This window comes from Trichosurus vulpecula, chromosome 8 (assembly GCF_011100635.1).
Source record: "Trichosurus vulpecula isolate mTriVul1 chromosome 8, mTriVul1.pri, whole genome shotgun sequence".
NCBI lineage: Eukaryota > Metazoa > Chordata > Mammalia > Diprotodontia > Phalangeridae > Trichosurus > Trichosurus vulpecula.
In genome coordinates, this window is record NC_050580.1 from 55,727,865 (window position 1) to 55,741,669 (window position 13,805).

Sequence of the window (13,805 nt, forward strand, 5' to 3'; positions counted from 1 at the left end):
TAAAAATTGCCAAGAAGCCAACTGAGGATTGAGACAAGGAAAAGTTTCCTACCAGTTGGAGCTCTTCAGAAGTGGAATGAACTGCCTCAGGAGATGTGTGTCCCTGTAGGGAGTGTCCTTTCCTCTCCTTTCTTCCCTCCTGCAAGTGGACAACCTTATAGACTCTGTTGGAGAGGGGATTCTTTGTTGTGAATTGGACTAGATGACCACCGTGGACTTTCCCATGCCCCCACACTCTTATTCCCAACCTCCCTTCACATGTGGATTCTTTTCACCCCCTCCCCATCAGATAGGCTGTTTCCCATTGGTAGAACCAGCCTCGTGGTAAGTGGGAGCTCTTGATTGCCCAGGATCCCCTGGAAAAAAAAATGAAAATTTGGTAGTGAAAAGGATAGGCAGCCGAAGTGTTAAATAGAACTCTCAGATTTATTCAAAAATATTTTACAAAAACAGTTATGTTTGTCCCTAAAATACTTCAACTTATTCTGAGTGTTTACAATGGCAAGTGAGTGAGTGGCAGTAATGGATCTGCTGCTTGGAAGAGGGGTTAGTGTGCTTGACTTGGTTAGTGTGTCTGTAGGAAGGCAAGGGTATAAGTGTATGTGCTGGCAACTCCACCCATATTCTCTACTGTGAGAAGTGTGTGTGAGTGGGTATGTACATGTATGGGTGGGAGGGGAGTCTCAGGCTAGGCTCCTTGACCAGCTAGGCTCCCTTCCTTGGCCAGACACAAGACAAGGATAGAAACTATACAACCATATGTGTCTAGAATTGGGGGGGAAGGAGGGCGGAGGGGGGAAAGGAAGTAGTGAGGGTGGGGTGACAGGGTTGTAGGGAAGGAAGAGAACACAGAGGGAAGGGAGGTCTACAAGGGAAGAGAAGAGGCCTACAGAACCAAAGAGAACATGAACATGGGGGGTGGGGAGGAAGGCGCCAGATAATGGGACCGCAGCAAGGGATAGGGACAAAGAGATTTGGGGACAAAAATCAGGTAGATGACCTTGAGATGTTGATCAGTGACATTTTATGGGCTGACCTTTAAAATTCTGAGTGGTTCTAAGGCTACAATTAAGTCAAAATTACCCTTTGGCAGCACCCCACCCTAAAGCAGCTACCCATTTTTTCAAGGAGAATTTAAACTGGGATTCCTATCAGCCAAGTGTCTCTTGAGATTCCAGAACCACTGAGGACACAGAGACCTATACTTAAATGATCCTGGAACAGCAATGACAGCAATATCGGGCACCAGCTCTGACATGGCACATTAATGTGAAAGAAAAGAACAAGCCAAGAAGAGTAAAGAAGAGCCCTTCACCACCCACTGGGCTGTGGGGCTGCAGCCCATGTCAGCCCCCTTCGATGGACATCTGAGGTGGCAAAAAGAGGCCCATTTCCTCCTGTTCTCCTATGTCCAGGTTGAGGGGTATAAGTGTTCTTCCTCCAGTCATCATCAGGGGGTATGTCCACTCTTCTGGGTCCAGGGCCCCGGGAGGAACTAGGTATAAGGCTGGAATTCTGCGCTATCTCCACGGGCATAGAAAGAGTGCTGGGCAATGATGATGGATTGCAGGCAATGGGAGAGTGTGAGTGTGGATGAAAGAGTCTCCCCCACGACTGGGCATGTGGATCCTGGAGTCCCTGGCTTCTGTCTGGCAGTGTGGCAGTGTTGGTCAGCTGTGGCCAGAGCCCTGAAGTAGCTGAGGCTCTGGTCTCAGAATGCTGGTTGGCCTCTGGCAGTGGGCTCCAGGAGAAATCAGCTCTTGAAGGGCGTGGGAGGCTCTTGTAGGTCAGGGTCCCCCCTGTGTATTTGGCCCCTTGGGAAGCTTCACCCCTGTCACACATAACCAGAAGCTGTTGGATACTCCGTGAAGTTCCTAAAGAAATTTTAAAAAAAATCACAATGACTGAGGACCTCCCAAATAGGCCCAATCTATTTCTTCCTTCACACATGATCATCCCTAACCCTCATCCTCACTGTTTCCCATGACAGTTTGTGTGTCTTTATCCCATATGTTATATCTATTTTGTCAGCCACCTAGACTCTAGACACCTTGAAGATAGTAAGAGTGCCTTTTCCTTCCTCCAGTTTATCTAATGGCACGGGCTCTGTATTCAGGAAGTACTTAGTACACGCTGATTCCTCCATGCAGGTGGAAGCAGCTGAGCACTTGAGTTAATGTGCATTCACAGAGCCACTGGTTAAATACCAATGACACCCTTTCTCCATCTATCTCCTCAATCTATAGCACATGGCCTCAGGGCATGGAGAGGCCCTGAAGCTGGAGAAAGAGCCCAGGGAAGTAGAGTAATGAGGGGATCTTGCAGAGAAAACAACAGGGAGTGATTCTAGGGATTAAAGGCTAAGGTTGCCCACAAAAGGTTCATACCATTTTAATGGTACAAGTGTCTTCAGAATCCCTTGGTTTATTATTGATCAGCTAAGCTTAGACAGTTTAAACTGGAGGTCTGACCCCTGCAGACTACTAGTGAATCCTTTTTGGTCATCCAAAAGTTTGACCGCCATAATTAAAGGAGCTCATCTAGGCCAATGGGGGACCTAAGGGAGGGGTTCAGACCCCTATCCCAGAGGCTAGGTCAGGGACCCCAGTGGGGCCACTTGCCCACATAGATGAAGCATAATTTAAAGTAGTCATAATCCTTGTAGGCAAAGCTGATGGCAAATTTAGTATCTTCAACTCCAATACTGGTGTCATCTAATCTTTCACGTTAGTCCAATTTGGACCAGGGTAGAAAGAAGCTCCGAGAAACTTAAAATTTCCTCTGTGCTTCCTGCCCTTCATACAATTCTATCCCCTGTCCTTTCCTCTACCCCAGAAATGATCTAATCACAATTCTGACTCTGATACTTAATCTCAAAAAAGAAGCCCACGCCCCAAATTCCATTCCCACCTAGCCAGCTCAGAAAGGCCCCCAGCAGAATAGTTATTCCTTGCACAGGAACTGGGACCCAAGAGTTACCTGGGGATCTATGGGGCTCCCCTGCCATGGTGGGCATCAGGACATCAGGGGACAGGAGCTGTGGCTGGGGAGGGAGGATTTGGGGATTGGGGAGGAATACAGGAGGGTCATGGATGACAGAGAGGGAAGAGGAGCTGGAACAACGGTGCCTGGTTTCCAAAGGCTTTTTCCTCACGTTTGAAGTTTCCTTATAATGAAATGAGACAAAAAAGAAAAAAAAAACATAGAAATAAGGATTAACACAGCAGGGTGTGATTGGGAAAACACAGTAAGGGCAAGTAAGGGACTACGAACAAAGAGAGGAAACTGAAGCAGGAAGAATTCCTGAAAGGTCTGTAGCTTAGCTAGTCACTCCTGTGGGCCTGATCACTATACCCTAAAGACACCAAGTTTCAGATCTGCTCTTTAATTCAATTCAGTAGTTGACATGTGTTCCTCTTCTGGAGCTGACAACCAAATAGGCAAGAGGGCAGGGACAAACTCACAAAGAGCTAGATCCAAGAATTCTCCTTGTGACCGTGGCCCAGCACACTAGACAGTTAACAGCTCCCATCTGTAGTGAGGGGGAGAGACCAGGGGATGTCCAGGATAAGTCTGCATCTCCCAGTTGGAAGGGATCTCAGAAGCCCCATGTCCCTGCAGAGGCTACCTGCAGCAACTGTCTCAGGTGTAAATTCTACAATCCCATCAGAGGGAGACACCCACAAAGGAGACATCTAACAAAGTGTGAAGGGAGATGTGGCAAAAGGGTGGCTCAGTGATGGTGTCATGAAAGCAGCTGCATCTGTCTGGGAAGGAGGGGGAGGGAGCCCACTCCCTTCCAGACATCACAGAGGTAGGAGTGGAAAGGATGAGTATGAGTTATGGAAAGGAACCCAGTTTAGCCAGATGTAAAAATACGTGTATTTGTATCCTAGACATGTAGCACAGACCTGCCCTGCTGCTTGCTTCTCAAACAAGGTACTCACATGGACGTGTTTATAAATGTCAACGCTCCAAATCTCTATTTGTGCAGCTGTTCAACATCTTAGCCAGTGAGGTGGACATTCACTCAATTTTTTCCCATCTTTGTTCTCTCTGGATTGACTGAACATTCCTGGAGGGAAGGGCCTTTTTTCAGTTTGTATGGTGTCCAGAAGAGTGCCAGGTGCAGAGGAGAATTTATGGTAATGATGATGTTAGAATATAAGTTCTATGAGAGTGGAGTTTGTTCTATTTTTTGTATCTGTATCCCTTATCGCCTAACACAGTGCCTAGGCAGGTGCTTAAACGTTTTAATTGTTGGATGAAGGAAAACTGCATGAGATAAACCTGAGTGGGTGGACTTGAACCTGATTTGGGAGAACACTGAATTCCAGAGTAGTTAATTCTGAATTATTTCATAAACAATGGGCAGCCACAGAAGGCTTTTGTGCACAGTGAGTGATCTGATCCTGTCAGGTAGCTACGTGATGGATAGATTGGAAAGGGAAGAGAAGCAGGAAGACTAGTTGAAAGCTACTACAGATGAAAGGAATTAGCAACTGATTGGTTTTGTCTGGTGAAGAGAGATGAAAGACTCTAAGGTTACACATCCAGGAGGATGGGGGGATGATAATGCCCCTGACAGAAACAGAGAAGGCTCCAGGGCCTTCAGGGTACACTTCACCCTTATCTCAACAAGTCTAGCTTCTTAGCAGGCCTTCAAAACTCCACTCAAAAAGGTAAAGAGCCTGAGGCAGAGAGTCAAGTCCCCTTTAGTGACTACACCTGAATGAGAGAAAAAAAGTAGTTCTATGGACCAAGGACTTGCCCCTTCTTCTTTTAAAGAGACCTTCCACAGGGTGCACGCCCCCCCCCCCAATCAGTCCACTTGGTATTTAGCAATTCAAATGACCTGCTTTATCCATTTTCTGGCCGAAGTCCTCAAATAAGCCTCCTCTCCTACCCAAAAATATTTTTTACCGATTTCCCAGGCCTAACCCCTCTCAAGGGTATGGTCATGGAGAGTTTGAGACCTGATGACAAGGTTAGGAAGGGCTGGGGGAAGTGGAGAAACCGTGACTTTCCCCCACATGAGCAATTATCCCCTAAAGATAGAGGAAGCAAATTTCTGTACCAAACACAAGCAAGGTCCAACAAGACTATGGAGTCCAGAGGGATTCTGGGAAGCTAATGCTACTAGGACAACTCCAGTCTCCACATTTAACTTGAGCTTACAGTATATTTGAATGAATGTTAGTAAAAAATAGTTGCTAACCCCCTTCTGATGAAAATGGGAAGGTCCTCAGAGAGGCTTAGGAACTGGTGAATAAGGTTTCTTGCCACCACAAACCAATGAAGCAGAACCCCCATGGAGCTTCTGAGTAGACTAATGTTGGATGGCATGGATACTGAATGTAGTTGTGGTCAAGTGTCTACTGCTCTGGCTCGGCATGTGGGTGTCCTCAAACTGCCTTCAGATACTCGCAGAGAAGCCTGGGGATCACAGCCAGCTGGGGTTCGCCCACTCCTGGCCCACCAGAGCTCAGGCTGTAAATAGTCTATGGAAGCCTCAGGGAAGCTTTTAAATCCTCCTCCAGTAGCATTAAGCCCTCCCCAGTGTGGCTCCAGAGGGCCTCCTCAATTTCACATTACTCCTCTTGATGGGTTTTTTGCTGCAGGGAAACTGGCCACTTATTGCTCACTGAGCTTGGCCCTGTCACCTCTGATTCAGTGCTGTGGCACTGGCTGTCTCCAAGCCTGGGACCGCTTCTACTTCCACCTCCACCTCCACAGAGCCTTGGCTTCTTTTGAGGCTTAGCTCAGGCATCATCTCCTACACAAAGCTTTTCCCATTAAATGTTGTGAGTGTTCTCTCTTTTCTCAAATTGTATTTTAATTATTTAATGTTTAAATGTTGTATTCCAATAGAAAGAATGTGAGCTCCTAGAGGGTAAGGAATATTGTTTTCTCACTGTATCCTTAAGACTTGTGCCATGTACATAGTAGGCATATAGTAAATTTGAGGTAGTGAATGAAATTTCTCCTCATAAAGGTGATTCTTTTCAGCTGGAAATCAAACGCAACTTGAATAAGTGACAGTTACCCTGATTTCATCTCCTCTCCTTCCTTTGGCCAAAAGGTGAGGTTCTGTGGAAGGGAACCCAATCGCTCCTTTGTGGTTGAGACTTGTCCATGGGGTTTTCTCGGCAAAGACATTGGAGTGGTTTGCCATTCCCTGCCTCCCTCAAATCTGGGCCATTCCTATGTGCTTCTTCCTAAAGGTTCTAAATCAAATTCCTCCGGAAGAAAACGATCAAACTACTCTAGGCAAGGTGCGCCTCTCCTCACCGGGTTCTTCCTGAAGGCACAGCTGGCAAGACTGATAATCGACAGAAGTCAAACGCGGGTAGCGGGCACTGCCTACTCACCTTAATACAGATCAGAGGTCCAATGGACACTTCCCACAGAATACAAGGCTCAGTTTTGTTTACCCTACTCCCTGAACTTCCTCTTGAGCGCTTAGTGGTTGTATTCTGGGGAAGCTCCTCCTTCATTTGACTTACAAAACTGTGAGAAGACACGCGGGGTTCCTCCTTGCCCGAGACAACTGTGCCACTGAGACTGCGTGAAATTCGTCGGAAATTCTCTGCAGTGTACAGCTCTCCTTCATCCTCCTTCAGCGAGCCTCGGCAAGATGTGGCCTTCAGAAAAAGTCATGGAAAGATATATCTGACACACTCCAATCTTACAAGGACCCCAAGAAACTCATTCAAGCATTCAGTCTTTTTCTGTTAATCTCTCCTCATCTGTTACCTCCATGAACTCCGCTACCCCTGACATCCTGAAAACCTCAGCCAACTTCTTCCCGATCTATCAACCTATGCTCAGTGTCCTTGCCACCAAGATTACTACCTGAGAGGCAGGTACCATGCTTGCCCCATGGAGACTGTGTTCCATTTCTATTGCTGGCATCTGCGAGAGATCAAAGCCAGGGGCCGAGTGAAGTCTCCTCCCTATAATGTTTGTGGAGCCTGGAAAAGAAAATATAGACATAAATGGAATACTCCCTTCCTGGAGGGCCTGAACTTTGAGCCTGGCAATCCTGACCAATAACACTGGGAAGTGGAGGCAGGAAGAGGGCTAAGAATATGGATACCTTTCTGTAAGTAGCAAGGGTCCCCACCCTAAGCCAAAGGGCCTTGTGTAACAATCTCTGGACAGCTGCACATTCTCCCACATAGATCTTTTACCAACAGCCTCATCATCTCATCTGATTTTTGGAAGCATGCCCAGCTTCTGTCAGAGCCTTTAGGCACAAGTGTATGTTTGTAACATTCACTTGTGAAATTTATCTGACATGGTGGCTCTGTGGAGAATCTATGGTGGCAAAAGAAACCTGGCCTCTTCCCTGGGGACCCTTGATCTGCCTAGCACTGTGGTGGGTTACATTATCTTTGCTGCTAAGCAGTGGGGCCAAGTCATCAAGCTTGCTCTTAATCAGGACCTTGTGCCTAGACTATCCTCCTCAATGTCTCCCAGCATCAAGCACACTACCAGTGAGTGCTTAATAAATACTTGATGAAGTCAATTTTAATGCTTACTGAATAGTTCTTGAAGCATTAAGTGTCCGTATGTAATTGAGCACTTAGTAAACATTTTGTGATAAGACAAACCAGACAAGAGAACCAGGAACTGCCTGGGGATTATGCTCACCCATTTATTGATTGACATGTGTTGGCCCTTCCTACAGAGATCATTTCCCTGATTAATCAATACCACCTGCTTACTATATTCTTTGTCCTTTCAGCACTTGTGCATTCAAATCCTACCAAGTACTATTCAAAGGAAAAATTGATTTGGTTCAGAGGAGATTTTGATATATTAATGTTTCAAGGATTGGTGAGTTAGCCAGAGTTGGAACTCCTTCCACTAACAGACTGCCCACCTGCCTGCCAAAGGAAAACTTAGCAGAGGTTCTTTTGGTGCTTCATCTTCCTGGTGATCCAAATGATCAAATTCAGTTCAAGTAGTCCTTAGGTCACAGACGAGTACGTGTGTTACCAAGACCACAGGAAAAGCCTTTCCAGATTCCTAAACTAGCCAGGGCTTATGTTTTGTTAGTATACAACCTTCAAGAACCCAGGGTTGCCTGCATACCATGGTGAGGGATTAGAAAAGTATCTAGTGGTGGTCTGATTCAATAATTTTAGAAAATAAATAGGTTCAGTTATGTTTCAGTATGGTTTCTAAAAACCCACATAACCATACAAATTTCAGTTCAATTTGCCATTGAATAGAGAAATTAAGCTCAGTTTGGGACTTGGTACAGCTAATTTCAGGTTTTGATTTACATTCTTGACTTGTATTTTATTAGTACAAGACAAAGAATTTTTTCTTTCTTTTTAGTTCAAAACTGTTTTAAGGAAGCTCCTTCCAAGGAGGCAGATCAGCAACTTGCCATGACTTACAATAAGAGAGAGTTACAGGGGGATGACTAGAAGTTAAATGATGTGCCATGGTCACACAGCCAACGTGTCAGAAGCAGGCCTTAACAGAGTAGGTACTTAATACTTCACTGGCTGAAATGGCATGCTGGCATTTGGAACTATGTCCAAAAAGCCAATCAATTCAATCTAGTGATATCATTACTAGATCTATACCCCAAAGAGACCAAAGAAAGAAGGATCCATCCATACAAAAATGTTTATAGCAACTGTTTAGGCAAAACCCCCAAATTGGAAACTAAGGAAGTATCCCCAGTTGAGGAATGGATGAACAAACTATGTAATGGGATACTATTGTGCCATAGGAGTAGTTTCAGTGAAACTTGGGAACACTTGTATGCTACTCACCTCCTGCTAGACAGGTGATTGATGTGGGGTGCAGAATGAGGCATATTTTTGGGCATGGCCAATGTATTGTTTTGCTTGACCTATGCATATCTGTTATAAGGATTTTGTTTTTCTTTTCTTTTTCAATGGTGGGGAATGGAAAAAAATTATTTTTGTTCATTGAAAAAAATTAAAATGTAATAAAAAAATTGTATGCTGGGTAATTGCAGCAGATGAGCCTACACCACTGTGGGAATTTCATGCTCAAGAGAGAGAAATTAATAAAAATAGACTCTTAAGAGAGGAAAGGGACCTTGGAGATCTTTTACTTTACAGATGTCCTCTCTAGTCCTTAATTGTCTTTTATGTGACATTCAAGGTCATACTAATTTACAGCAAAGGAAAGACTAGAACCCAGGTGTCTTGATTCCCAGTCAACTACAATTTCAGCAATTCTGGAAACAAAATTCATTTTAAATTGAACATCAATTTCATGTTCTACAATTTTAAATGGGTCAGGCTTTGTACTAAAAAGGTCTATTTTACACCTTCTACCTGCATGAACAAGTCAAACACCTGTGATGTGACCCCAAGCCACGGACATCATTATTATATGATATATAGTATATGATCTATATTATATATACATACACATATACGTGTGTGTGTGTGTGTGTGTGTGTGTGTATGCAATGTGCATCAGAGAGAGAGTCACCCCAAAGGCACAAATTGATTGGACACAAATCATAGCTCCACAAGCTTTGAATTTTAGGAATCAACTAGAGATTTCCTTTACAGAGGCTCATATTAACTTTAAACCTAATCATGTATGAAGGGAGAAAGGCAAGTTGAAAATTTAATGGCTCTTAGTAAGGGTCTGGAAATGTCAGGCTGGAGACTTGGCTTATTAGAGAAACAGTAGTAAAGGATAGAGCCATGGGTAAATCTGACTATGGAATACTTGTGGTCCCAGGGCCTGCTGGCATGCCTATTCTCACTGCATCAGTCAATCCTCTGTAGGTCACATCATTCTTCAGTATGTTCCCTAGTTCCTAAGTGCAGGATAATGCAGGGTGTAAACTTGAATGGCCTCTAATTTTTAGGGGGCAGAAGTCACTGGCTAGAAGGTCAGGGATTCTTTTTAACAATCCTAATCCCTATTCCCCATTCCAGACAGAGAAAAAGAGTTGGTAGTTGTCCTGATGGTTTCACTAGTTATTAGAAATGTAACCACAAGCTAATGCCATGTACATGACTAATTGGTCAAAACTCACTCTTACCTCTTTACATTTCCCCAGTTCCCAATTTAAAATCCTCCTGCCCAGTCCCATGCTTACCTGGATGCCCAAGGGGTTGCTGTGATATATCCTGCCTCTCTGGCCCAGGCTGGCTGGCCTGAGATGTCCACAGACTGGCCTGATAAAGAGACTCCAACTCGGAGACCTCCTGCTCTGTGTCCTCATTCCAGTGTGGGTGTAGATGCATATGGTTTCTCTCAGGATGGATGAGACCAATGCAGGGATCTTGAGGGGAAGGGTTCCTCCCAGGCCCATGAATCCATGTGCCCTTTTCATGATCAGGGTAAGAACCAGAGAGCCTAATATTGCCCACCCAATGGTCCAGGGAAAGAGAAGTCACTAAGTCATCGCCACTGCCTACCTCCTTTGGCCTAACATCTTCCACCTGTGACAGCTTCCCTGGGAGCATGGCTGATTCTGCCACATTTAATCCTGCTCCCCAGGGAACGTCACTGCTGTGTGGGGAAGGGCTTATGGAAAGAGCATGGTGACCAGAGGGCCCTTCCCAGGAAGTCTGCCTATCCCTTCCATCCAAGGAATGATGTTGTTTTTCCCAAGAAGAGTGACCATTCCCTTGTCCCTGTGGGATAGATATCCTGGAGTCTGAAGGGAGTGACTCTTTTTTCAACCTAGTTATCAGTTTCCTATCTTGGGGACCTGTAGCCACCCAGTTTCTTTCATAAGTATGCTCCTTTGGGGAAACCCCATGCATTCTCTGGAACTGCTCTGCCAGGGAACGAACAAGCCCCTTTGTGCCCGGGACTTCTGGCTTCAAGACCTCTTCGGTGCCCTGCTCCCTTTGTGAAACAAATAAAGTTTCATGACTATTAGTTTGGGGGCACCTGTTAGTTTTCTGTGTAGAATCTGGAGGAAAATGAAGCAAATGTGAGGAAGCTGTAGGTACTTTGGGGTGACAGGCCCCATGCATGGTGAGGCTAGACCAAACTGAACAACTTGAAGGATCACAGCCAGGGCTGTGGGAATCCCTCCTGTCAGGGGGGACCACGGGGGCCAAATCTGAGCAGGGAGGCACCAGGGCAGGCAAAACTGCAGGACCACTTTTCTCTCGGCACTGCTGCTGGCCAGCACCTCTCCCTTCCTGAGTGGGAGTCCTGCTGCCCCAACAGCCCGGCAGCCCCTCTGTTGGGGCTCCTGCAGGTTCCCTACCTTGGGGAGACCCCTTCTCAGGTCTCCTCAGCTTGGGGGATAAGCCTTGCCTGCAGAAAGCAGAAAAAGCATGGCCATCCCCATTAGCAGAGGAAGTCAAGAGGTCGGGGAAGGACCTTCTGGGGGTGGGTGAGGGGGGTGACTCTGAAGACAGTAATGAGTGAGATTCATGGCAGGAAGTAGATGAGGGGAAGAAAGAGCTGGTTCCAAACTCGATGTCCTTGCTGGGCTCCAGCTGTGCCTCCTGACTTAACAGTACTTGGAGCGGGACAGACTGTTCACTGAAATAAATGGGAAGAATCAATTATTAACTGTTTCTAATGGCAAAAAAAGTCACACAAAGAATTGCTAATTCTATTTGCTCTGTTCATAGAGTCAACATGATTCTCCACAGATTCTTCCATCTTCTGGATGATAAAAATAAACGAAGAGGCAAGCAGAAAAACAGAAATTGTTTAAGGGGTTCACAAACAAGAAAGCAAATGGTCAACACTCTCTCACACAAACACACATAGAGCTCAGTCAATATTCACCTCTTTTTCCTGAACTGATGCATTCCCCCAAATGGCCCTCATCAAAGTGACACAATCCCATTAAAAAAGAGCCTCGGCCTAGAGCTCCCACTGCCTCCTGCACTCCAATCCATTCATACTCCATTATAAACTTGCAATGACAAAAAGAAAGCGAGGCCTGGAAGTGGCTCACATCCAACAGCAAGAACCCAGAAGGGAGGGGTCAGCAGTAAGGAAAGAAACGAGGAGGTGGCAAAGGTGGCTTAAGGTTTGCAAAGCACTTTCCACATACTTCGTTTGATTCTCATAACAACTCTGTGAAGTATGTGCTATTATTCTCCTCATTCTACAAATGAGGAAAGTGAGGCTAAGAACGGTTAAGTGACTTGCCCAGAATCACACAACTACTGATTATTTGGGGCAGGAACTGAACCCTTGTCTTTCTGATTCCAAGTCCAGCACTCTGTCCGCAATAGAAAAGCATCCTATCCAAAAAGACCACATGGGTTCTATTGCTACGTCAACGAGAGGTGGGTCTTGGGTAAGGAGATTTGGTGGAAATCAACTACTTTATTTCATTTTTCCTAATCAAATCCAAACTAGATGGTATTACTCACTGAAATCTTTCTCTGAGGCAATAGATTTTTCAGATTTTTGCTTACATATGCACCAAGTCCCTATGAATTCTAATCAATGACCTAAATAAGAAAGTTAAAAAACAAAACAGAAGTTCTTTGGTATAAGCAGAATAAACGATCCTCTTCAGAACTGCCCCTTTAAGCTTTAAAAATAGTATTATACTTACATACAAAACCACTGAATTTATTTCTTGAAAATTATGTCCCATTTCCATCAATCCTATCTTTTCCAAAGAGATCCACTTTCAGAACTATAGCTTTGATATCTGGAAGTGCTAAGAACTTCAACCCTAAAGAAGCCCTCAAAAGGAATTATGATTCTCTTTTCTTAGAGGAGAATCCGAATGAAGAGCTTAACAAAATACCTTCTGCTCTCTCTGTTTTCACAGGGGGATGGGTGGCACTGAAATGATTGAACACACAATAATAGATGCTGCTTTGAAGGTATACATTCAAGAATAAATTCCTTAGAAAGCAGTGCCCAAGAATAGAGGCACATGCACTACACGTATCATGTGAATGCATGGGTCCAGGGCTGGATTTTCTCAGGATGTTGGGGTAGGTGGTCTGTGAACTAACCTGTACTTTTCTAGGTTTCTACCACAGTCTTTGGAGAAGACAGTAACAGTGGTCTAAACTGCTAGAAGTTTTGAGTAAGTGACCTGCAGTCACAAAATTTGCTCATCCATGGTGAGACCATCCTACTTGCATGTATATAGTACTGAAGGATCCTCTGCAAAAAAAGATTTCAATTTCTGCCAGAAGCAGAAATCCTCTTTCCCCGACTACGGAGTTGGGCAATAGCTCCGTTTTCATAAATGCGGTGGCATCTTTAGTATGCTGATTCCCTAGCCTCGAAATATTGGGCCACTAACATTCTCTGTACTTGGAAGAATTTCCCAGGACTAGATGCGTGCTGAGTAGAATGTTGCAGCAAAGCTGACCCATGAAATTTTCTCAGCGTCAGTCCCCAGAGTCCTCTGTACCTCCCTATCTAGGACAGAGAGCTGCAGAATCCTTCGCAAGAAGAATTATCACCTGCTTCGAGATCATGAGCCTTGACTGTTTAAAGAAGGAGGCTAAAACAAGCTTGTCTTCTACGTGCTCTTGTAGCTCTTCATCTACTTGGAGGCTGAATCGCTGTCACCAGACTAAGTTTGTCTTCAAATCCTAACTTCCTCTAATTGACACAATTTCACTACTTTTATTGTTATTTCTCTTCTGCTCTTAGGGAGAAAGATAAAAGTCACCTTCTTTCCTGATTACCACTCTTTCTGCTTTTTAAGTTTATAACTTTAGTAGGACCCTTCACTTTACCCCCTCTATGTCTGACAGAGAAAGTGACATTTAATTGGTGAAGAGAAGATTTTTCTGGGGATTCCTCTCTCTCCTTCCCAATCTACCAATGCAGGAAGA

At 44.9% G+C, this 13,805-nt stretch overlaps 1 protein-coding gene across 3 annotated transcripts in view; it reads right to left on the bottom strand.

Annotated features, from left to right (window-relative positions):
- Window positions 1-402: 402 nt before the first annotated feature.
- The window catches only part of USP54 (ubiquitin specific peptidase 54), a 66,947-nt gene continuing 53,544 nt past the window's right edge, over window positions 403-13,805 (bottom strand). For 2 of the 3 annotated variants that reach the window (XM_036735174.1, XM_036735173.1), the window contains one exon: window positions 11,418-11,520. In XM_036735174.1, the coding sequence (XP_036591069.1) occupies window positions 11,489-11,520 (32 nt within the window). In that variant the 3' untranslated portion in view covers window positions 11,418-11,488. Of the gene's footprint in view, window positions 1,875-2,979; window positions 3,167-6,506; window positions 6,645-6,855; window positions 6,975-10,111; window positions 11,521-13,805 lie in introns of those variants that run through there. The other variant, XM_036735172.1, reaches the window with a different exon arrangement.